General features: G+C 43.5%; 2 protein-coding genes across 3 annotated transcripts in view; one reads left to right on the plus strand and one right to left on the minus strand.

The window, feature by feature from the left end:
• The window catches only part of ttc7b (tetratricopeptide repeat domain 7B), a 600383-nt gene that overhangs the window by 87977 nt on the left and 485620 nt on the right, over positions 1-26786 (plus strand). The gene's annotated exons all lie outside the window — the stretch shown is intronic.
• On the minus strand, positions 745-26447 carry nrde2 (NRDE-2, necessary for RNA interference, domain containing). 2 transcript variants are annotated; one of them, XM_080414908.1, is made up of 19 exons: positions 26372-26447; positions 24690-24795; positions 23495-23716; positions 21828-21968; positions 21013-21260; positions 19697-19917; positions 19011-19220; positions 16412-16601; positions 13947-14080; positions 13568-13688; positions 12798-12970; positions 12100-12271; positions 10841-11061; positions 9224-9761; positions 8318-8694; positions 7812-7951; positions 7427-7568; positions 1839-1910; positions 745-1478 (listed from the first exon to the last, which is right to left on the minus strand). In XM_080414908.1, exons 1-19 carry the CDS (start codon positions 26439-26441, stop codon positions 1353-1355), a joined length of 3624 nt encoding a protein of 1207 aa, XP_080271034.1. In that variant the 5' UTR covers positions 26442-26447; the 3' UTR covers positions 745-1352. The 2 variants fall into 2 exon arrangements, with proteins under 2 accessions (XP_080271034.1, XP_080271033.1); XM_080414907.1 differs by having other exon boundaries at positions 19697-19908; positions 20995-21260.

Raw genomic sequence — 26786 nt, forward strand, 5'->3', positions numbered from 1 at the left:
AGAGACACTAGTATTGAGCCCTGAGGGACTCCAGTTACCCATATGGGGTTTAAGTGGTTAGACAACTTTTGAATAGACTCATGTACGTCTAATCCTGTTCTGTTCCATTGAAGGCTGGGGTGCATTTCATTCATCTCCCTGTCAAGTCATTCGAGGACAGCTTTGAGCCAAAGTCATATGGGACGATAAACACCAGCAGACACCGGGCGTTCTTCATTACCATCTGGTCTCATTAAAATCATCACTCTTTATAGTAGTCTGGAACCGTGTTCAAACGATGCCAGGGGGGCCCGTGAAAGAATGAAGACTTTTATTTACGTGCTGCACAGTACAAAATGCAATATTAGGGCAACTTTCACATCGCAAAATTCCCTTCCAAAATTCTGGTTTATGTGGGAGTCCTTCACATTTATAATTGAACATCCATAGCTGCAGAAAAGTTGGATGGAGGATCACTCAGTTCTATCCATATTGGGGTCTTTTTTGGCAACCCAGTGCTGATACATTTTCATTCTTGGCAGTTTCTCTCCGATCGCAGCATATTTATTTATTTTATCCCCCACAGTACTTCTTTGTTCTTTGTTGAGCTCATTGAGGTTGCAATTACTCAAGTGACTCATAAAAAAATACTCCGGATATCTAAATGACAACACTATTTTAACACAAGCTCCTTTATGTATGAGGTCACTTTCAAGAAATCCTGTCAAAAAGTATCTAATAACAAAGCTTCAACACACAAAATGCAACTTGCATCAGAATATATATATTTTTATTTTACAATTCATAGTGCTAGAACAGATTGTTTGTCTTGGCTTCAGACTAACCCTCTGCAACCTTGTGATTCAAGAAAACAGTGTGTGTGTGTGTGTGTGTGTGTGTGTGTGTGTGTGTGTGTGTGTGTGTGTGTGTGTGTGTGTGTGTGTGTGTGTGTGTGTGTGTGTGTGTGTGTGTGTGTGTGGGTGTGTGTGTGTGTGTGCATCTGGATATCAACAGGGTGAGCCTGGGTTTCAAACTCATAGGACTCGAGTCCTATCCCTGCCAGGCAGTGTGTCAGAGTGCCACGGGTGCATTATCAGTCAAGCTAACTCAAAACAAGTTATCACCTGAATTAGACCAGTGTGTGTGTATGTGTGTGTGTTTTTTTTCACTCCTCTAGTAGTAGCTCTTTCTCTGTCTACAAACTCTTGCTGATGTTCAAGGAACAGCTGCAAACCGCCTCGAACAATAAACTTCTAACTAAAACCACTCAGCAAGATGTCAGAGGGAGGGACTTTGTGACATGCCCTATGCGCCATCTGTAACTATAACTCAACAGTTATCACCTGAAGCAGAGTGTGTGTGTGTGTGTGTGTTCAGTCCTCTAGTAGTATATCCAGCTCCTCTAAGGGCAGTCTGAGTCGTAGCTCTTTCTCTGTCATCAGATCTACAAACTCCTGTAGATGTTCAGGAAACAGCTGCACAGCGTCCATGTACAGCCCCTGACCACACACACACACACACACACAATGCATGCATACAAAAGCAAACACACACACACACACACACACACACACACACACACACACACACACACACACACACACACACACACACACACACACACACACACACACACACACACAAAAGGAAAAGACGTACACACACATTTGCACATTTGCAAATACACACGCATGGATGCGTCCATACACACACCCACACAATCAAACATAGATGACAGGGAGAGAATACATTGAAATATTATAGTAAGGCAAGGGACACTGGTTCACATAATGGGGATATGATGGCTTTGTATAAAGGGGGTGTGTGTGTGTGTGCCGTGCTTTTTGCATGGGGCTCACCTTGGCCCAGGGAATGTTCTGTAAAGCCTTGTAGAACATCCCTCTTGCCTTGTCCACCCTTCCCTCTGACACCTGCAAACAAATTATGAACATAGGACGGACAGACAGACAGACAGACAGACACACACACACAAACACACATAAAGGTTAACTGACAGCACATTTCTGTAGGTAAATGTGTGCAAAAGTGTGTGCATATTGTGGATAAGCTCTACTCATCCTAATATACATTTCCAGGGTAAATCTTTAATTGACCTAATCTTCAGTTCTGTATCATCACATGGCCAGCTCAGTGTCGTGTAGCCAACATGTCTGTTTCTACGTGGAAGAGGCCGGCTTCTGAAGGTGGTGTGTATCGGGCAGTGGTTCTCAAACCTTTTCATTTCAATGAACCCCCAGTTCGGTATTGATTAGTCGACAGGCCCCCATAATAACTCTGAAAGTGTGGGCCCGGCCTAATACCTAATCTTCACAAATGTTCCCCATAAATACTGTAACAAACTTGTTTCTATTATCACCGCGCTCTGACCACGCATTCTTTTTTAACAATTCAAAAAGAGGAGGGTCACACAGAAATAAAATGAAAATAATTTCCTTTATTGTTCCATGTGCCTCAAATTGACACAGACATTTTGGATATCCAACCTTCATCACCCCATAAATGCTGCTAATGATGTTAGTGACCACTGTGTTCTGAAAAGTACACAAGTGACTAAACAGTGTTTTTGTATGATTTGTTATACTTTGAAATCTGATTGACGATGTACGTAGCAACTATCGTATTTTTATCCTGGCTTTACGGAAATTACAGATAATTTAGATATGCACCTCGGCGTTAAGTATAGAGTTAAGGCCTAATAACGACTGGTTTACAGAAGAATGATCTAGTCTCCTACACATAAGAAACAAGGCCTGGGAAACGGCTAGAAATCGCTGCACATCGCAAAACAAAATCTTGTATTATCATTCAGTTACCAATGAAAATTCGAACAATGGACATTCTAGAAAGCCTTCAAATCTTTATCTGCTGGTGGAAACGATAATGAGTTGTGCTAATGAGCATTTTGTGTTCTGTGGCTCAATGCTCACTGTTTGATTCTCCAACTCTGCATCTGTGAACACCACAGTTTGTGATACAGACTATCTATTCTACTGATCAACTTTTCTCTTTTTCTCCATTTTCTGTTGATGAAGTACATAAAAGCCTTAGTCGAGTTCCGAGATCCTAAAAACCTGCTGGTCCAGACGACTTAGAATCGTACTTCTTAAAAGATAGCTGCATATTTTATTGCAATCTCCCTTACATATAATTTCAACCTCACCCTAAGCACTGAGGTGATTCGCTAAATATGAACGCTGCATATTGTATAGCACTATAGTGACTATACCTTACACATCTAATCTCAAACCCACCCTAAGCATTATGATTCCCAAAATATAAAAGTCAGGCTATGTTTTCTCCCAAAAGAAAGTGGGGGGTGTCCACTTCATTAAATAATTATAGACCCATCTCTAAGTTGTCAGTCCTGGTTAAGATCATTGAAAAGCTGCTTGTAAGAGAACACTTACATAACAAATTATAAACATCTAAGCATCCGTCTCGTTTCAGAAAGCAACATAGCACCATTACTGCGACGCTGAAGGTGGTGAATAATATCATTGGCATTTTTTGGATAAGAAGCAGAGTGTTGAAGCTCTATTTACCGACCTGTTCAAAGCTTTTGATACCATGTTAGGAGAAGCCTGAGAACACTTTATTACAGCTCAGGGAAAGAGGTGAGAAATGATCTCCTGTTATGAATCTCCTGGTATTTGGCTTGAGGACTGCCTTTCAGCCAAGAAGCCAAATACCATACCCATTGTTTTTCCTCCAGGTGGAAAGGACATTAAAGACCTAACGAAATGAAAAATACGTTTTTCACACTTTCGGAGCATATCTGTGGTTATAATGAGGACCTAACAATAGATGCCCCCAAAACATTGAGTGGGAACATTGGAACGGTGAGGATGCCAGGGGAGTGGAGGTGGTGAAGGTGAAGGAGTTTAACCCATTAAGACCGGGAACGCATCTGTGTCATTTTAGATCTCTTTGGCTATTCAAAAACAGCAGATCTAGAAGCTCACAGCGCGGCACCGAGTGGCACTTTCAATATATATATACATTTTCAATTCAAATCTTTGCTTCTGGGGGTCCCTAGAACAAAATATTTTCTGATGGGGGTCTGCGGACAAATACATAGAGCATACATGGGCAACTGGCGGCCTGGGGGCCACATGCGGTCCCCATCTTCACTTAATGCAGCCCTTAGGTTAATAACGGAATACTGACATATTATTGATTTCAGCTGCTACAATTCCAAACATACAAACATGACCCGCTTTGATTACTTCAGTCTATATTAGTAGCTTAATGACTAGTACACAAATTCTACTGTCTTTTTTATGTCCAATGTATTTGTATTTAAGTTCATAAAGTTAACATAAGTATAACTAAATGCATTTGAAATTAAAAAACAATTTTACTTTTCAGGATTCCAATTAAAATATAGCAAAACTGCGACGCGTTTTGAGCTTGTAGATCGTCTATTTTTGCGACTTTTGTGTGACATAGAATGGCCAAGTACGGCATTAATTTACAAAAAAGTTAAAACACAGAGATAAGAGGTGTCTGCCCGACAGTATATGCAATGTGGCCCTCTAGAGTGAGTGTGGAGATATAGTGGCCCTCTCCATCATCAAAGTTGCATCACCCCTGCATTAGAGGATCAGCCCAGGTTAGAAGGTTTGGAGATAAAACAAGAGAGATTAGATGGTTTGGACATGTGCAGAGGAGGAATGAGGGGTACATTGGGGGAGAAGGATGCTGAAGAGCCAGGCAAGAGGAGAAGAGGAAGGCCAAAGAGGAGGTTTATGGATGAGGTGAGAGAGGACATGCAATGTGGCTGGAGTGACCGAGGAAGACGCCGAGAACAGAAGCAGGTGGACAGCCACTGTGGCGACCCGATGGGAATTAGCCAAAAGAAAAAGAAGAGAATACACTAACCACTTTCAACTGTCCCTATTTTGGGCATGTCATTATAGGCAAAAAAGAAAAGAAGAAGCTAATCTACAAGCTCACATCACGTCGCAATGCAACGTGTTGTGAGCTTGTAGATCAGCTTTTTCTTTATATTGTACAATGAAGTATATAGGAAGAGAGGTTAAAGACAAATGGGAAGAGAAAGTTATTCTATATCAAATGAGGATTGTTTGTTTGTGTGTGTGTCTACACACACACAAACAATCCTCATTTGACACACACACACACACACACACACACACACACACACACACACACACACACACACACACACACACACACACACACACACACACACACACACACACACACACACACACACACACACACACACACACACACACACACACACACACACACACACACGCCTTGTACGTTTCTTTATTACACCAAAGCAGAAAGCACATTTCTCTGGCGACAACAGTGTGGTTTTCGGGAAGCTGGTCACTGGCATATATTTTGGGATCGTCCAGTGATAAAGCCTTTCTGGGCAGAGATCCACAAAGCACTAAACGGCATACTTAACATTGATCTGCCCAGCCCAGGCAATTCTACATATTATTTTTAGGACATGCAGATTTCCAGGAAAGACAACCTGATGAGTGTGTATTTGGTGTCTTGATATCACATGTTCTCACAATGCATTGGTTGCTTCCCAAAGCTCCCCACTATAGAGGAGTGGACAGATATAGTAAAGTAACATCTACTGCATTGGTTCCCCCTATAAATCTGAGAGTGTCGGTTCCATTTGCACACTCTCAGAGTTACAGACCTGTAAGGGTCCATTTGGAACCCCCTCAATGAACCCTGAGGGTCCCTGGACCTCATTTTGAGAACCATTGATCTACTGTAGAAAATATAACTTTTTATCTCAATCTTCAGATAGATTTGTTCATACAATTCAAGTGGGTCAAATATGTAATCTACTAACTAAACTACATAGTTATTGTCATTTAGTTCCAGCATGTTTTTTACTTTAAATTGCTTCCATGCACAACATTTTTATTGTTAAAATAAATGTAGGGAAATTCTATGGACAGAAACAAATTGATGCTCCCCCCAAAAACAAACAAACGACAACAACTAGGGCTTTATTTCAGAAACAAGTCCCGTTTCTCCTTTGAGGCAAAAAGTCTGGTCCCAGAAACCTTTTTCTTTACCAGTACTACTCATTATGGTGATCTGCTGTTACACGAACGCACATGTTAGATAACCACAGGGCACTGAGATTTGTCACACTTGTGAAGCCCTGCCTCATCATCAGTGGTGGAAGAAGTACTCAGATATTTTGCTTAAGTAAAAGTAGCAATACCACAGTATGAAAATACCCTTGTTACAAGTAAAAGGCCTGTGCTCAAAATGTTACTTGAGTAAAAGTACAAAAGTATTGGCATCAAAATATACTTAAAGTACCAAAAGTAAAAGTACTAAAATGTTTGAAAATAGCAGATCTACAAGCTCAGTGAGCTTGTAGATAGGCTATTTTCAAATAGCCTAGGTATAAAATAGGGCGAAAGTGGTGAATGTATGTTTTATAATATAATGATTTACATCTGCAAAGTAACTAGTAACTAAAGTTTTCAAATAATTGTAGTGGAGTAAAAGTACAATATTTGCCTCCGAGATGTAGTGGAGCAGAAGTAAAAGTACTGAAAATTGGAAACACTCCAGTAAAGTAAAAATACCTCAAAATTGCGCTTAAGTACATCACTCGAGTAAATGTACTTAGTTACTTTCCACCACTGCTCATCATTATACTCTTCATTGCAGGGCTGGTCGAACATCTCTGACCTTTCGCAGCCTCAGTCATCAGTGCTTGTTCCATTTATAAAGCTGTGCTTGGGGAAACTCCCATCGCACATTTTGCACTTTGACTGCACAGAGATCTGACAGTATAGTCTGAGATCACGAGATGTGGTCATGTTGCTGTCTGTGTGAAACCAAAGGGAATTGGTCTCTCTTCCTGATTTAAAATCTCCAGTAAAAATTGTGAATGAAGTGGCTGGTACTTGTGGCGGTCTGTATAGGTATTTAAATTATTTTGAACGCTTTTATTGTACATTTCCGTGTTGCTTATTGGTGTTTTGTCCGAAACATTCTCAGGCTGCTGTCTTGGCCAGGCCTCCCTTGTAAAAGAGAAAATTGATCTCTTTTACAAGAGATCAATTATCTCTTGTAAAAGAGAAAGTGAAATGCTCTATTGAAGAAAAAAAAACAGTAAAAGGTTCTAACCTTTTGCTGGTCTTTACAATGATAAAACATAATTTTAGAGTTAATGGTTAATGTCACAGTTAGAATTAGGGTTGAAGGTCGGTTAAAGGTAAGGCATTTTGTGGTTATTGCGTTGGTATGGGAATTACCTTTGGGGTGTTCTCACAACGCTATTAAAACAGATATGTGTGTGTGTGTGTGTGTGTGTGTGTGTGTGTGTGTGTGTGTGTGTGTGTGTGTGTGTGTGTGTGTGTGTGTGTGTGTGTGTGTGCGTGCCTGTGTGTGTTTCCCGTCTCACCAGAAAGTGCATGTACATCCTCCAAAGTAGTGGACAGTGAGCTCCAGTCTCCGTTGCTATGGTGCTTTCAAACAGGGCCCGGATGCGGTTGCTAAGGCCATTCTCTGGCAGGATGGGCAGGGTATCGCCATAGGAACCAGACCTACGGAAGCCCCACAGGCTTAGAGTCATAGAGTACTAATACAAGTTATATAATAAAAGTTATATAATAAACAGTCATGCAGGTAGTGGTAGTCCAAGTGCTATAGAAAGACCATAACCACCTAAACCCTCTGGCTCTGTACGTGGTCTGCTCTTTTTCCCTTTACACCAAATAGCCAATCTACAAGCTTTGACGAAAATAGCCGATCTACAAGCTCACAATCCCTCCCTCTCTGCTTTTTACCTCTGCGCGGCGTCGACCAGCCGCTTCCTCTGTTGTTCGGCGACGATGGCGAAGAGGCGAGGCACGACACTACCGCTGCCCCGGGTCACCGAGTCGAAGAACCGGCGTGCCCGGCCTGCGCTATGGTAACGGTTCTCCACCTGCAACACAGGTAGAGTGAGAGGCAGCACGCCAAAGATAGAAAGACAGAACGCATCTGTAACTCATAGAGTGTAAAAAAAATGGACTCCCAAAATTAGAGACCCCTACAACGCTGGGAACCCACCAAAAAAAGCGTTGCTCACATGCTTTTACTATTTTTACAAAATACATTTAAATCAACTGTAGATTTAGTCAACTAAAATCAAACTAAAACTAGACTAAAACAAAAATATTTCAGATGACTAAAATATGACAAACTAAATTGAATTTAATTCAAAAGACTATGAGTAAAACTAAATCAACATTTGCTGTCAAAATGAACACTGCTTCGAGGGGAGCTCAGAAAACAAAACTTAAGGCATTACCTGTGTGTACAAACTCCACAAGGGGGCACTGCCGGGCCAGGCGGAGAGGGCAGACGTCAGAGTCCGTCTCAGTGTCGCCAGAGGAAACACACTGGTGACAGTGTGGTGCCTTAGCAAGGCCGCCTGTTGCACCGCCAGCGCCTCGCACTCGCAAGCTAGCCTGCACTTAGCGGCCGCGCCCGTCCGGCTGCGTTCCTCGCCAGCGTCGGCCTCCTCGGCGTGGCTTAGCGTGCCGTGCAGTCCCTCCAGTCTCTCTCTGGCCTCTGCGTAGACGGCGTCGGCGGCCTGGATGCCGACGGTGAGGTACTGAAACAGAGCGTGACAGCCCACCAGACCTCTGAGACGCAGCCTCTCTCCTAGAACGTCCTCTTGAAGTCCTGGGGTGGGGCGGGGCGGGGGGGAGAGATGACGCGAGACATTAAAGAACAGTACCCATTGTCAGGGTCACACACTGTAGTGCAGTACCCATTATCAGAGAACTTGGAGTGCCCTACAAAGCCAAAGTGCAGTACCTACGTTTTTGGACACACCGACTTATTTGTCAAATTGGCCTTCGTGATTTTGGGGGATAAACAATTACCTCAAGAACAGATATACAATTATTGTCCCTTATATGCCGATATCTCATTTGGCTGACCAGTTGACCAGTTTTTTTCCCGTTGTTACTGCACTTTGTCTTCGTAGGGCATATATGACACATCATACGGTAGAGTTCTTGAGACAGACACTCACAGATTCCTGGATTTATAGAAACATTACCTGCATTCCGAACAGTGTCATATTTTACCTTCGAACAATGTTATCGGTACTCGAAAATGACACAGTGTGTAAAAAAATCTCGTCTACTTCTGCGGCTTGGACCGATCACATTCCTGCCACACCCGAGCATCACAGTCAGAACCATACCTCTCTCCTCGGCATGGGAGTTGTGAAGAGCTTGGTCCAGTGCGGACAGCCCGGCTGCTAGGTTCTGCTCATACGACCTCCTGGCCTTTAGAACGGCGACGGGGGACAAGGGCTGGGACGAGGCGGAGGAGGAGGGGGCCGTGCCCTCCGCCAGCATGGTCAGCACGCACACCGCCGGGGAGCTGGTCACCTCCCGTTGGCCTCCTCTTCCTCCCTCCGCTCCTTTTCTCCTCGCCTCCTCCTCCCCCTCCTCCACCTCCAGCTGGGCCCACAGCAGACAGAGCTCGCAGAGGGCTGGGTGGTCAGCCAGCGGCGCCTTGGCCCCGGCCGCACCCGCACCCGCCGCCACCGCTGTGGAGAACACCTTGCGGGCGTCGTCGTGGTTACCCAGCAGCCACTCCAGGTGGGCGTACTCGCGCCAGAGCCCCAGCGACGAGCGGTTGTCGGTTTCCTTGAGCAGCCGCTTGGCGACGCGCTTGCTGCTCTTGCCCTGAGAGCGGAGGCGCTTCCTGCTGCTGCCGTGGACGCAGCGCCAGACCTGGTGCACGCACACGCACACACACACACACACACGAGGATATTTCATGTCAAGACACTTTTTGATCTGAACTCATCTCACAGCTCTTAAATTCTTCGACCGTTATTTATTCAGGGAAGACCATTGAGAGCAAGCTTTCTTTTTCCGAGGAAGCCCTGATTCACAGCATGTAAAACAAGTTATGAAATACAATACATATAATGAAAAACAATAACACACATTTAAACCACATTATAACGAATAACAGATGCAAATAAATATAGGGTTACATGAAACAGGTGCAGTCACTATGTAATGTGTCTTCTAGAAGCACCCTAAATGTCTCTACGGAGACCTATCGAGCCACTTTCAGAGAGTCCTGAAGCATAATAAATGAAAGCAGTCTTTCCTTGTTCACTGTTCATACGTGTACTGATATATCTAATGTGTGTCTGTGAGCGTGTTAAATGTCCAGTATTATTTGATCTTCTTTCCAAGATGGCTGCTGTGCATAGGTTCTGAGAACCTTATCTGAAGCCGAGCCGTAGCGTATGGAAACAAACACAGAAACTCTTGAGGCACTACACTGTTCTCTCTGCATTCTATTAACGCCATGTGATTATTTACCTTGTTTATTGTGTCTGCTAAATGGCTAAAATGTAAATTGTTAACTTATAATAATAATAATAATAATAATAATACATACAATTTATATAGCGCTTTTCTAAATACTCAAAGTCGCTTTACAGAGCAGAATAAAACAACTTTACCGTAACCCATTGAGCCGTATCAATGGGTTACGGCTCTTTAAAGTTAACTTTAAAGAGCCGTAACCCATCCCTGTGTGAGACAGACAGTAGTAGGTCACAGTCCTACAAGACAGATGCTAGGTTCATCGTTTACCTGGTATCCTATAGTTTCAAAGTACAGATTGTTATTTCGATAGTATTTGTGTGGTTTACACTGATGCAAAGTTCTTGGTTTACAAGGGGATCCCAGTTTCTTGAGGAATTACACCGTTCTCTTTGCATTTTATGTACGGTATCTGTTTATTTAAAGTCGCTCTGGATAAGAGGTCTAAGGTCTACAATTGCTCTAACCTTGAGTTTCTCGTAGCGCATCCAGCTGAGCGACAGGGCGGCTCGGTGGCGGGCGGGGACCTGCGGGAGGAGCATGTGGAACGCGTTGGCGACAAACTCTTCGCCCTGCTTCCCCAGCCCCGGCCACTTCCTGCTTCCCAGGAGGGTCGTCATGTGACCCACAGGGTGGACGCCAACGTTCAGGAGGTCATTGGAGGTCAGAGGTTGCTGGAGGTCGTTGCCTTGCAGAAAACAGGGAGTGAGACTGGTGGCTTGGTGGAGACACAACTACAGTGGGACTGTAGAGAATCCGTAATCAATTTTAAAATGTAATACAAATTTTAATGTTGCTTTTTTTCCTTTTAACTCTTTGACTGCGGACGACGCGATAACGCGTCAAGTGCTACTTTGTCCAGTTGGCCGTCGACGCGTTGGACGCGCGTTCATTGTTTAATCTCTGATCACGCTGTTCTGCAATGAATCACTATAAGTTTCAGGTTCCACTTACTTCACCCACCACTGCATCCGGTTTTATGACGCGATTTCCGTTTCTTTTTTTTTCTCCACAGTCATTTTCGGCTAGAATAGGGTTTTATACCGTTTTTCACACAGTATAAAAAGCTATCGGAGACCTCCCTTTCTATAATCTATGGTCTGGGTGACGAACAGTCATCGCCGTCGTGTATCACATCGTAATTTTCGCCGATCAGAGAATATGAGACCAATTCACATCCGGTTTCATGAAAATGACTGTTGCACTGGCTGAGAGAGCTGTGGGAGACTCAGAGAGTTTATCAATGCTGCTCTCTAGTGGTGGGTGATCGTTCAAAAGTCAGTTTCAAGTCAAGTCTATATGGAAATAAAATAATAAAATAACAAAACAAAAAACCACGAAAATCGCTGGCACTGGGGGAGTACTTTATGAAAATACTCTGGCAGTCAGAGTTAAAATAAAAAAAAATCTCACAATGCGTTTTGAGCTTGTGGATCGTCTATTTTCGGTTAAGGACATATGTTCAACACTGGGACCGGCGACCTTCTGATTACCAGATGGCCTAGGCCCAGTGTTAAAAATAGCCGATCTACAAGCTCACAACGCGTCGAATAAATCAACTGTAGATTTAAAAGTATGATATTTAGTCAACTAAAACTAGACTAAAACTACAACATTTCAGATGACTAAAACTAAATGGAATTTCATTCAAAAGACTACGACTAAAACAAAAATGTTCCGGTGCACATAGGGATAATGTTCCAATATAACCACTCATTCTCAATACCCCGAGTGAGCAGAGAAAGGTCATCCAAGAGCAGGCTGGGCTGACAGGGGGCGCCGGAGAGCACAGGGTCCACAGGCAGACCCAGGAAGGCCAGGAAGGACAGGACAAGACGCAGCCGGAGGTCTGGAGAGGACAGCCGGATCAGAGACGGGCCGATGTCGTCAAACAGGACCTGTGAGGAAGGACACAAGGGAGTTGCGCCTCAGCAATAGGATTCTTCAGAGTGGCGCTAAACCCAAAAATCACTGGTGGAAAGTAAATAAGTACATTTACTCAAGTACTGTACTTAAGTACAATTTTGAGGTACTTTTACTTTACTGGAATATTTCCAATTGTCTATACTTTTACTTCTACTCCACTACTTCTCAGAGGCAAATATTGCACTTTTACTCCACTACAATTATTTGAAAACTTTAGTTACTAGTTACTTTGCAGATATAAATGATTACATTATAAAACATACATTAACCACTTCAGCCCTATTTTACACATAGTCTATTTGAAAATAGCCGATCTACAAGCTCACAACGCGTCGCGGTGCGACGCGTTGTGAGCTTGTAGATCTAAAAGTAACAAGTAACACTCCAGATATCATTGTATAGAGAGAACCCCCACATCTGCTTCAACTACTACGTTAGTGAAACTCTAATTATGTTATCTTCTTACTCCACCCATCTCGCCCTGCCTCCCTCCATCACCTGTCTGTCTGGGTCTTCACAGTCCTCCACTGATTGCCCTTTGGTTTTGTCCGGCCTCCAGGGCAGCCAATGAGCTGCTTCACGGGATGTCTCCACGTCCAACCAGATCCTCCACCTGGGCTGGCTGCGGTCCTTCACCTCCTCTTCGTCCTCTTCCTCCTCATCTTCCTCATCTGAGGACACGCACGCACACAAGCACGCACACGCATGCACACACGCATGCACACACACACACACACACAAAATGGTGCATGAGTTAAAGCCCCCACGGTGTGGTTTAAATCATCAGGAAAAAATCATCTCCGTTAAATAAATGCACATCTCAAGTATTTTTCTCACCCAAACAACACCCCAAAGGAGCTTTGCAATACCTCTTTCTTTGCTCTATTCTTGCCCTCGTTTAGTATTGCAGGAGCTTTGAATATATACTGTACACTGAGTTGCGTGCCCTGCTGCATCAAACCAGTGTTACATCTCTAAAGAGCCGATTTTAGTTGTAAAATACTATATTAATGCTTTGGAGATATGCAGAGCACAAGAAAGTACCATGATTTTCATAGCTAAGCTTCAAAAAGAACCAAACAAAAAAACTAGATTTTGGGGGGGAGCAGGACTTTAGGTTTATTTGCAAATGTAACCCCCTGTGAGTAGTGTGAGTAGTGTGTGTGTGTGTGTGTGTGTGTGTGTGTGTGTGTGTGTGTGTGTGTGTGTGTGTGTGTGTGTGTGTGTGTGTGTGTGTGTGTGTGTGTGTGTGTGTGTGTGTGTACTACCTGCGCTAGGTTGAAGCCATCCTCCTCTTTCCTGTTGGAGCATCCAGGCCTTCCAACCACGGGCTCCGACCTCCCCGACCCTCGCCTCCCCACTGTCCCAGAACGTCTCAAAGAATTCCACCTATTCACACACACACACACACACACACACACACACACACACGTAGAATAACAAATCACTACTGGTGTATGTCTGTGTGTACACACAGAATGTGTGTGTGTATGCTAAGGCTGTGACGGTATGGAAGCTTTCCTCACAGTGGTGAAAAAGCAACGTATCCTGCCGGCACCGCGTAACTGCGGTGTGATTTGCGTGTATACCACCTTCAGTTTGGTTGTGTGTGTGTGTGTGTGTGTGTGTGTGTGTGTATGCATGTACCTGCTGCCTGGTGGACAGGTGTTGGACGGTGTCAGGCTTGTAGAAGGTGAAGTCGACGAGGGCCTGGAACAGAGCGATGGCCTTCTCCGACTGACCGCTCTGACGCAGGAAGTGACACTGCTGCCTGAAGATGTCTACACACACCAGTGGCGGGAAAAAGTACTACATTATTTTACTTAAGTAAAAGTATCAATACCATCGTGTAGAAATACTCTGTTACAAGTGAACGTCCAGTATTCAACATTTACTTGAGTAAAAGTATTGACATCAAAATGTACTTAAAGTACCAAAAGTAAAAGTACTCATTAGGCAGAATGTCCCGTTTCACAAGTTATCATGTCTAAAATGTATCAAAAAAATCTTTTGAAAATAGATGATCTACAAGCTCACAACGCGTCGTTGTGAGCTTGTAGATCTGCTATTTTCAAATATCCAAAGTGTAAATAGGGCTGAAGTGGTTAATGTATGTTTTGTAATAATAAGCTAAATCGGCAAAGTAACTAGTAACTAAAGTTTTCAAATAATTGTAGTGGAGTAAAAGTACAATATTTGCCTCTGAGATGTAGTGGAGTAGAAGTAAAAGTATAGAAAATTGGAAATACTCCAGTAAAGTAAAAGTACCTAAAAAGTACAGTACTTAAGTAAATGTACTTAGTTACTTTCCACCACTGCCCCCCCCCCCCCCCGCCCACACACACAAAATGTGCCATTTATTGACCGAATATGCTATTTTTTAACAATTTGTGTCAAAAATACCCCCCCCCCCCCCAACCAGTGGTGCTTCATGAGCAGAGGTTAAAAGTGTGCCTTGGAGACACCCTGGTGGCCCCGACCTGGTAATGCACATAGCCACAACGTTCTGTGTTTGAACCCAGACAGAGAGAGTTGATGTTTATGTTGTCTGTTGATTTAAAAAAAATGCTACGTGTATCAGGCCTTTTATTTTAGTCGATGTGTCTAAACCAGGGGTCTTCAACGTTTTCAGGCCAAGGACCCCCTAGCTGAGAGAGAGATGAAGCAGTATTGTATAAAATTGTGTTTCAGATTCAACTTTTTTTGTTTAGTTTGGTCTGCTCTTTTTCCCCCTCTATACCTATACCTCTTTGCCAAAAAATTGCCGATCTACAAGCTCACAAAGTGAGCAAGTATTTTTGGCTAAAGTTCTCCTCAGAAAATGGATGTTAGGGTTCAAGTGGTTAAGGTAAAAAAAAAATCCTATCACACAAAGATTTGGCGGACCCCCTGTAGTAACTCTAAGGATCCCCTAGGGGTCCCGGACCCCCTGTTGAAGACCCTTGGTCTAAACTGTGTGTTTTTTTCTTTTTTTTACTGAGTGTACAGCACTTTGCTTGAGCTTCAATGCTGTTGTTTTTAAATGTGCTCTATACGTGGATTGCATTGTGTTTGATTCTGGACTTGGCATGCGTATAGAGAACCGAAGTCTGACATCACTGCCACAGAGGCCGCTAGGGGGGAGTTATTTATTCTGTTGAAAATCCCATAGAGAAATCTTAGATTGTGTCATGAAAGAACTGTCTTCCAAAAATAAACAAATCAGCCCCGAAATTTTACTCATATGGATATGAAGCATCAACCAGCGGTGAAAAAGTACAACTTTATCCAAAGAGTACGAAAATAAAAATAAAAAGTTCTCCAAACACAGACGTTATCAAATGCAACTCATAAACGACAGAGTCTCATACCTGACAGAATCGCGGGGCTGATTTGTTAATGTTTTGAACACAGTTCTTATATGATTTAAGATCTAAGATTTCGCTATGGTATTTTTAATTGAAAAAATACTTCCGTAACCCAGGGGTAGTGGGAGTGACGTCAGGACTTTGGTACTCTATAAGCATTCACTGTCATATCACACGCAAACGTATCGGTGTCATTTTTAGATTCCTTTGGCTATTCAAAAATAGCATATACCGTATACAAGCTCATAGCGCAGCACTAAGTGCCGCGCTATGAGCTTGTAGATCTGCATTTTTTTTTTTAAGTTTTGGACATTTTTGAATATATATATATTTTTAAAGCGATCATTTGTAACTCAAATCTTTGCTTCTAGGGATTCTACAAATGTCTTCTAAATCTTTCTGTTGCTATAATCAGTGGTTCTCAAACTTTTTCATGTCAAGGACCCCCAAGATTATATGTATTTGGCCGCGGACCCCCATCTCAAAATAGGTTGTTCCAGGGAACCCCCAGAAGCAAAGATTTGAGTTAAAAATGTTCGCTTTAAAAATCTATATATATATATTCAAAGATTTGCACAAATGTTCGTGATTTTTCAAAAAGCAAAAAGCTCATAGCGCGGCACTCTGTGCCGTGCTATGAGCTTGTAGATCTGCTATTTTTTAATAGCCAAAGTATAAGATAATGGTTAAAGTGATTACACAGATGCGTTCCCGGTCTTAATGGGTTAAAAGCAGAAAACCAACAGACAAGAGTGCGTTCATTACCCAGCATGCCTTCCTCAGTCCCTGGCAGGGCGGGATGGGACACCATGCTGCCGTCCTGGACCGCACCGAGCGTGCTCAGACACTTGCCGTAGGCGGCGTTGACCTTCGACACGGTGAAGGTGCTGAAATGGCTCTGGGTGAACAGCAAGTACCGACGCCACAGGGGGGCGCTGTTTGGGTGGAGGAACACCTGCGGCGACAGAAAACGATCCAATAATTATTCACCTGTTTCCTAGGCTGTGTGTTTTCCACTTCCTGTCAATTTGATCCAATGAAATCCAATGAAACTGGTCAGATGACCAATGATATCCAATGAAATCGACAGGAAGTGGAAAACACACAGCTTAGGAAACAGGTCAATAGATGGCACGTTATTTAGACAGATGCTAGGTTCATTGTTTACCTGGTATCCTATAGTTTCAATGTACATGTTGTTATTTTATCGTATATTGTTTTTACCAGTGGTTCTCAAACATTTTTGACACAGGGCTAGCCTGGTAAACCCTCCCTCCGGAAATCTCATCAAATGGAAATGAGATTTCCGGAGGGAGGGTTTACCAGGCTAACACAGGGCACCCCTGTGCATAACTTTCTCACCCACGGCAACACTGAATTAGTTTGTGCCACAGCACCCACTTTGAGAAACGCTGGTTTAGACTAATGCTAGGTTCTTGGTTTACCTGTGATCCTAGTTTACTGAGGCACTACACTATCTCTCTGCATTCGATGTACGCGTTTACCTTGCTTATTGCTGACTGTAAGTCGCTATGGATAGAAGAGCGTCTGCTAAATCGCCTAAATTGGAAGAATTAGTCTCGGCTGGAACAACGTATTAGGCATCTAGAGAAGACCGCTAACTCAAAACCGCAAAGGTGGCGTGTGCACACACGTTTGTCAATTCTTGGGCAGGGCTCAGTGTTGAACAGAAATATCTCTTGAAAGTGCAAAGTATTCCTACATAATACATTAGTGACTACATATAGATGTAACTACGCGTATGTGTGTTGAATATCGATGTTGTCAAGGATGCATAATCGTCATAATCATTTCCAAAAGGTTTCATATATTTGACACATATATTTGACAACATTTTCTAAAATAGTGGAAATAGCAGACAAATGTTATTTGTCATATAATAAGCCCAGGGGTTGACACACTGAGACCAACAGGTCTCAGCGTGTGAAGCTGGGGAAGAGCATTTCCAGCTCCAGGTCCACCAGCACCGGTTCCCCGCAGGGCTGTGTCCTGTCCCCACTACTGTTCTCCCTGTACACCAACAGCTGTGTTTCCCTCCACCCGTCGGTCAAGCTCCTCAAGTTTGCCGATGACACCACCTTGGTGGGCCTGATCTCCAAGGAGGACGAGTCGGCCTACAGGAGGGAGATCGAGCGGCTGCGTAGGTGGTGCAGCAGCAACAATCTGGAGCTAAATGCCCAAAAGACAGTGGAGATGGTGGTGGATTTCCAGAGGAACGCAGCCCCTCCCCCTCCCATCATGCTGGGAGGCACCCTGGTGAACTCTGTGGAGTCCTTTAAGTTGGGAACCTGAAGTGGGAACTGAACATCATGGCCCTCCTGAAAAAGGCACAGCAGAGACTGTTCTTCCGCCGGCAGCTGAGGAAGTACAGACTGTCGAGGGCTATGATGACCCGTTTTTATACGGCCATCATTGAGTCCATCCTCACTCACTCCATCATCACCTGGTTCCCCGCCGCAGCTGCAAAAGATCTCGTCAAGCTGCAGCGGGTGATTTGTTCCGCAGAGAGGGTGATTGGCCGTCCCCTGCCCTCCCTCAAGTCCCTGCACGACTCCAGGGCGCTGAGGAGGGCAAGAAAGATCATGGCGGACCCCTCCCACCCTGGCCACGGCCTCCTCACCTTGCTCCCCTCTGGGAGAAGGATGCGGTTGCTGAAGGCCACCACAGCACGCCACAGACTCAGCTTCTTCCCCTCAGCTGCCAGGCTGCTCACTGAGTCTGGCTTCTCTTCTCCCCCGCCCCCAAGGGTCACTGAAACTTGACACTGGCAATGACATTGCACTACTGAACACTATGGCACTTTATATTTATCTATTTTCTTGCACGGTGTTGTTTTGTGTTTGTTGGTATTTTATGTTATATGTGAAAAAAGATCGAAACACAATCATGTAATTGCCAAAGCAAATTCATATGTGTATTACACAATGGCTAATAAAGGAATCTGAATCTGAACACTAAGGTCTCAGAGGCACTTGCCCGTCTGGCAAGTACAGGTCAAGTTCTACTTGCCCAAAGGTCATGCCCACTTGCCAGAAAAGTAAATCAAATTAATGTTACATCAAAACGATAACTACAGAGTGGCGACAGTCACATTGAAAGTCTGAATGAGCACAACTGCTGCATATTTGTTCTTTCATGAATAACCAATAATATTTAATGAAGACGGTTGCTTGCCCATTCAAACGCACTTGCCCGTCGGGCAATGAAAGCAAACTCCACTTTCCCAAACGTTTTATTTACCGTACTTGCCACGGATAGCCGGGCAACTAGCCGGGCAATTAGTGTCAACCCCTGAAGCCAAACAGAAATGTAATAAAATGTGATAATTGCGTGACAGCTCTACCAGTTTCTTCCACTCTTTAGCCAGGGCCGAGGGTTCCCACAGCTCCTGGCAGATGTTCAGCCTCTCCAGCTGCAGGGCCACGCAGCTGGGGTTGGCGGCCAGCGCGCGCTCCGCTATACTCAGCTTCTTCTCCTGGACCGCCCGATACGAGGCCCTGTGGTGCTCCACCGCCTCTCCCTCGACCACGAACGCCGCAGCACTCTGCTCATCCTAGGGGGGGGAGAGAGGGAGAGGGGGGAAGGTAAAGCTGGATGGAGTTTTTTTGGGGGGGGTTCGCATCTGAATCCATTAACTATCTGTGACTATCATAACATTTTCATGTCGAGGACCCCCAAATTCATATGTATTTGGTTACAAGACCTCCCCCCATCTGAAAAGTGTTTATGCAAGGGGGGAAGAGAAGATTTGTGTTGTTAAATTATTATCATATATATTTCTTCAAATTGCTTTGAAAATAGCAGTAGATCTAGGGTAAACTAGGGGCAAAGTGGTTAAATTGATTTTGATTCTATATTAACTTAATTTGGCCCCCAAAGGGGACCCCTTGGAACACCCTTCAAGGAACCCTAGGGGGTCCCCGGACCCTACTTTGAGAAAAACTGCAGTAGAGAATAAAAAAGAAGGAATTCTCAGTGAAGTTAAAAAGAAAGAAAGAAAGAAAGAAAGATATCTGCGCCGTGCTGTACCTGGTATCGTATGAACTCTATCCACAGTTGAGTGTCTGTTGGCTGCTCTCTGATCCGCCTATTAAAGTCCTCTGTCCTCCCGGCCAGCAGGGTCCCACCCTTTTGTGTGTCCGGCGGCTGGCCGTCCGTCTGCTCCCGTTGTCCCTTCCCTTGCAGCCAGCACTCGGTAGAGGCGTCGTATATGCCCAGGGGATTTACAGAGGATGTCTCCACTCTCGCCCCTGTGTAGACAACATAAGTGTCACAGGACGCAGGTTAGAGGCAGCGGTGTCATGGGGGCCAGGGTTGCCAGATCTGCTTATTATAATTTCCCCGCAAGATTTTTTTTGAAAATAGCCGATCTACAAGCTCGATGCGACGCGTTGTGAGCTTGTAGATTGGCTATTTTCAAATACCTGATGTACATGTTAAAGTGCTCGTGTGGCCCATAGTCGCTTCTTTTGGGCCGGTTTTCCAAGACCTGGTTGCTTGTTTCTCTCACAGAATCTGGCAACACTGATGGGGGCCACACGGAGTACCACGGCGTTCCACCGGTAATTTTTTCACGCGCACCCACAAGGTACGGTGCACACGTGTGAGGTGGGGGGGGGGCTAGAAACCCCCCCCCCCCTAGATTCATTCACCAGCCAAGTAAGCTACCCAAATGGCTACTATGCATAACAGGTTTACCGGTGGCGGTGAGCGTCCTCATACACAGTATAAAAGCAACACAGCATTATGGCTTCAGTTCTGTTGTGGTGGCATCCTGTCTACCTACACGCAACGAGAATGCCTCCACCAAAGTGCGTGCACGTGACATCATTAAAATACCGTTCCACTGGGGGGAAGAAAAAAAAAACATTACACCACTAGAGGGTTATGGCTGATGGATGGCTAAGCGGAAAGTGAGTTGTGCCGTGACAGACAGCTGCAGGTTGATTTCTAATAAAAGGAAGTTTTCGCTAATTTTGAAACTAAATCTCATTGTTCTAATGTGAAGAGATTTAGAGGTTATTTAGACAGATGCTAGGTGCCATTGTTTACCTGGAATCCTACAGTTTCTATAGTTTCAATGTACAGATTATTGTTCTTCATATTATGTTGTTTACACTGATGCTAAGTTCTTGATTTACCTATGATCCTAGATTGATGTATTTTTAAGTCGCTCTGGATAAAGAGCGTCTGCTAAATACCTAAAATGTAAATTGTAAAATGTATTTTATTCCTGAATAGGGTATCGTCCATAATCACACAGCCATATATTTTTGCTCTCATGTTATGCGTAAATATTCATGCAAATAAAGCACAACAACACCAACAACAAACAACATCCTTACCTGTGACCTCGCCGCCCAGAGGGAGATAGGAAGTGGGGCTGATGACATCATCACTGCCCTCTGGAATTGTGGGTAACGTAGGCACGGCGGACTCAGATCGCAGCATTTGGCGACTGGCCGAGGAGAAGTATCGTTCCAGCCTCTTCTTGTCCGTGGCCTTGTGTTTCTTGTTCGCCTCGGACTCCTCCCAGCTCACCTGCTGTTTGCGAGGGTCCAGACCCAACGACGAGCTGCCTTTTCTCCTGTACCTGCAACACAAAAGGATTTTCGTTTTGCAATGCAAATAATCGATTGTATCGATACTAAGTACTCGTGTGTTGTAATTTTAAGAAGAAAAAAGTAAAAGAGAGGTTTAATTACTTTTCCATTCCATATAACTACACTTGGTCTATCGATAAATGTGTGTATTCTGTGTGTTCATGTCAAGTATCACTGTGTTTACTTATTTATATCCATAATAATAAATGTTTCCCTTAAAAAACCTGCGCTATCCACACGTTTCCCACAGATTTAATTTCTTTGCTAAAAAGTTGCTGTATTGATTATAAATCATTGAATCGTATCGTATCGAACCAATATCGTCCATGTATCGTATCGTCAACCCTGTATCGTGATGCTTATCGTATCGTATCGCTGTAAAAAACGTTACACCCCTACTGCCTACGTCTGCCTAGACCAGTGGTTCTCAAAGTGGGGTCCGGTGGACCATGGGAGGGTTCCATGGGCGGTCGCCAGCAAATGATATAATGTCTTCTATCCATGGTTGAACCGGAGAGAGCGAGGGTGAAGCAGAGAGAGTGAGATACAGTACGTACGTGGCTACGTCTCCCCTGTAGAGGGACCTGTAGGTCCAGTTGGCAGCGTCAGGTTTGGGGTCCACACAGAAGGGCTGCTCTGTGTGAGAATGGATGTCATCCAACCAGGAGAAACGACTGGCCAACGGAGCAGCCTGAGGACTGGTCGCACACGCGCACGCACACACACACACACACACACACACACACACACACACACACACACACACACACACACACACACACACACACACACACACACACACACACACACACACACACACACACACACACACACACACACACACACACACACACACACTCGTTTGTTAATTAAAGTCATCACAAAAGTACCACAGCACAAACAACAAAGATCTACATGTAACCCCTCACATAAACAGTAAAATTGTCATTGTCTCGTTCAGTGGTGTAAAGTAACTAAGTATATTTACTCAAGTACTGTACTTAAGTACAGTTTTGAGGTATTTTTTACTTCACTGAAGTATTTCCAATTTTCAGTGCTTTTACTTCTACTCCACTACATCTCAGAATCAAATACCGTAATTTTCGCACTATAAGCCGCACCTGAATATAAGCCGCAGCAGCTAAATTGAATGATTTGTACATATATAAGCCGCACTGGACTATAAGCCGCGGGTGTAAAATACATAGATTTAGGAGGTCCCCTAGTGGCCGTTAGCTGTAAAAATCCATAGATAAGCCGCACCGTTATATAAGCCGCAGGGTCGAAAAATGGGGAAAAAGTCGCGGCTTATAGTCCGAAATTTACGGTATTGCACTTTTACTCCACTACAATTATTTGAAAACTTTAGTTACTAGGTACTACTAGTTACTAAAAAAACTTTACACTTTAGCCCTATTTTATACCTCGGCTTGAGTGTGTGTGTAATGTATGTCATTTCAACATCTCTCTCTGGTTGTTATTTAATGCAGATCTACAGTATGTGTGTGAATTGTTTAAGAGTACTGACTGCAAGCGAGTGTGCTTTTAATGGATGTTTATTATTAGAGCATCGACTGATACGCTGGTATGCCAGCAATAATATATCGAATATGTCTGTAAGCAAATGTGGCAATAATAGTGGCATTACTGCAAATTGAAGATTTATTTACTTTTGCAGAATTTACTGCACTGTTGATGTGAAAACACCAGTGATTAATTTTGCCTGGCAAGATCTACAGTCAATGATTCATTACAGCATGGAAAGTTAACTCATTGGCCGCCATTATCGCATTAATGCGATCTAATAAATAGCGCGCCTGGCCGCCAAGATCGTAATTTTCGCCGATCAGAGAATCTGAGACCATTTCACATCCGGTTCATGTGTTTGACTGTTTGAGTGGGTGTGGGGGGGGCGAGTGTGTCAGCGAGCTGATCAAGCTGGTATGTGCTGCTCTCTAGTGGTGGAACGATCAAAACGATTCAAATGTCCAGCTAGACTTTCTATATGTGAATTAAATAACAAAATAACGAAACAAAAAAACACGAAAATCGCTGGCAAGGGCAGCTATGAACGAGGTTTTAACTCTGGCAGTCAATATTAATAAAGTAAATGTGTAAAATAAATGTTTTATATTTGTTTTTGTCAAGGGAAGATTTTTTGGAACATTCCACAAATCCCTCATGCGTGGGGCTCTGGTGTGTATAATATGAGTTTGTGTGTTACCTGTCTGTGTCCCTCTTCAGGTCACTGGGGTAGATGGTGTCGGAGTCAGAGCCGCTGCTGTCTGAAGACCGCTCACTCCTTTTCTTGTGCTTTTTTTTCTTCTTCCTCTTCTTCTCTTTCTTCTTTTTCTTCTTCTTCGGTGGCTCATCTCCGTCTTCCGCGTTCTCCCCCTTCTTCTTCTGCTCTCCTTCTTCTTCTTCGGAACTGGCCTCTCTGCCTAGGCTGAGGATCGGGATAGGTTGAGCACGGTTGTGATGTAAGTTACTGAGTCAAAAGAATGACTTGGTGGACTAGCATTCTGAAGCTGAGTGGGGCTATGGTTGTCCTACACGGTCCATTTGGTTACATTTGTACACTCTTTGAGTTACAAATGGATAATATATTAAATAGCACCGATGTGACATCTCTGGCCGATACCGATGCCATCATGCCAACATTGCTGTTATGGTCGATAACCGATATTTACAGAATATCTGCCTAAAACAAGTTAAAATGTTGTCCTTTCTGAAAAAGGCGTATAAACACAGAATTTGAAAAGCAAAGCAATGCCTCTTGTCAAATACATCTAAAATAAATCCTTTCAGCTGGTTCATTCACCGCGATCGTTCTTTCATGTACACAACAAGGACATCTCATTATTCAGATATGCAGATGCTATACACAGCTTGTCTTGAACCAGGCCTTTGACCAGTTTTGCCAATGCCATGTCTGCTTATTACTGTATAAGCGACTTTGGGCTTGTTTTTCTCCAAAGTCGCTTGTAAATATTGGTAGTTGCGGGTTGCATTTTTTTGGGCTTGTTTCTAATGTGCAGTTGCTTATTTGGGCTTCCTTCCTAAATGTTGTTTAATGTTGTTAAATCAGTGGTTCTCAAACTTTTTCATGTAAAGGACCCCCACATTAATATGTACTTGGCCACAGATCTGAACATATTTTGTGCCAGGGACCCCCATACAAGGTTTGTGTATTTAATTTAAAATGATTTAAAAAATAAATAATAGCAGATCTACAAGCTCACACTCTTTTCAAATGGCTGATGTATAGGTTCAAGGTGTTCATGTGGCCTTTAGTCGCTTCTTTTGGGCTTGTTTTCTTAGACCTGGGTTGTTGTTTCTCTCACAAAATCTGGCAACACTGCAACCACTGTTGTCCAGAATCCTGTTTTCAAGCCAAGGGAGATTGTTCAGTGTTCTACCTTGGGTGCTCTTGGTCTGGCCTCTCGGTGGTCTTCTCCAAAGTCCGTAGGTGGAGAGAGAAGGCATCATCAGTCCGAAAACTCTTATTGTTCAGCCAGTCTAAATCTGACAGGTGGTGGAGAGAACAGAGAGAGAGAGACGGAGTGGGGGTGATCACTAAGGAGAGCTACAAAAGTCCACATACAGTTGTCTACATTTGGCGACAAAACAAGTTCAAGACATCACACGTTTCCATTCAACGCTATCTGGAAAAGCATCCATTTGACCACTTGAACCCCCAGCATCCATATTATGGGGAGATTAGCCAAAAAGAGCACAGACAGTGGTTATTTTGATCAGGGCTGGGGCTAACATCATCACTGAGATATTATTGGCATTGGATCGAGCAGATATCACACTAAACATGGATGGGGATTTAAAGTGGTGGGAAAAGTACAGTACTCATATGTACAATTTTGAAGTGTTTTTTACTTTACTGGAGTATTTCCAATTTTCAGTACCAATACCTCACTACATCTCAGAGGGAAATATTGTATGTTTTACTTCACTACAATTATTTGAAAACTTTAGTTACACTTTGTAGGTTTAGATCATTATTATAAAACATGCATTAACCACTTCAGCCCTATATATATACTTTGGCTATTTGACAATAGCAGATCAAGTTCAAGACGCGTTGTGAGCTTGTAGATCTGCTATTTTCAAAATATTTGTATACATTTTATACACATGATACCGTGTGAAATGGGACATTCTGCATAATGAGTACTTTCTACTTTTGGTACCTTAAATACATTTTGATACCAATACTTTTGCACGTTTACTCAAGTACATTTTGAATTCCGGACTTCTACTTGCAACAGAGCATTTCTACATTGCAGTATTGATACTTTGACTTAAGTAAAACATCTGAGTACTTCTTCCACCACTGAATATGTTGGCTAACATCAGCTACAACAGCTGGCTCTGATGTTAGGTTCTCCTGTAGCCATGGTTCACATGACGCTCGTCTGTCACAAGCGTCATGGAAGCACTTGTTCCTGGTTTGCGATTTTTTTTTTACATTTACAACTCTTACATCTACATAAACGTTCAGATTTCAAATATAAAGTGCTGACCCCCATGCCACGGATGTAACAAGTTGAGCCGCAACCGGTCTACTAGTACCCTAGCCCTGAAACATGACTGTCATCGTGTGAACCATGGCTACTAGTACCCGTATCTTCCGTATTGTTCAATAAAAAGCTTTTTAATCCGATCGCCGGCCATTTTCTCAAAAATGTCTCCAATGCTTTCAACTACGCGACACTATCGGTTGAGAGGTGTATTGCACTCTGATACATTACCCAAAAATATTAATAATAATAGAAAATGGCCGCCGATCGGATTAAAATGCTTTTTTATTGAACAATACGGAAGATACGGGTACTAGACCAGTTGCGGCTCAACGTGTTGCTTCCGTGGCATGGGGGTCAGCACTTTATATTTGAAATCTGAAAGTTTATGTAGAAAGAGTTGTAAATGTAAAAAAATATCGCAAACCAGGAACAAGTGGTTCCATGACTGTCATGGTATGACAGTCACGTTTCAGGGCTAGGTTCTCCTGCTTCTGACAGAACACACGCAACGAGGTTAAAACAATACTTATGGCTGGGTTTTAGACACAGAATGTAAGATCAACCTTTAGAGTCTTTAGACGGATCTTCTACGTTGCTCGCTGGTCCTCCTGCAAAGGCTGGAAACAGCGCCATGTTGCTTCTGTCGCATGTAAACAACAGTCGCGGGGATATGACGTCACGGCTATACCCAAGTGGTTCTTAGCCTGTGGCTCGTGACCCCCACGACATGATTTTTTGAGGGGGTCCCCAGATGACAGTGATAAGTGACAACTGTGACAATTTAAGGACTTTTAATACTTTAAAAAAGGGGGGGGATTTAGAAAGATAAGAAAAAAGGCCATTAACTGCATCAAAAGTAATTAACGCTAACTGGCCAAACATAATTGTCCAAATTGTCAAATAACATAAGAAAGAGGAAAACATGGTGAGGCTTGTGAGCTTGTAGATCGGCTATTTTCACAATATTTATCTATGGAA

The sequence above is a fragment of the Gymnoscopelus braueri genome (genome assembly GCF_963280865.1).
Source record: "Gymnoscopelus braueri genome assembly, chromosome: 19".
Lineage (NCBI taxonomy): Eukaryota > Metazoa > Chordata > Actinopteri > Myctophiformes > Myctophidae > Gymnoscopelus > Gymnoscopelus braueri.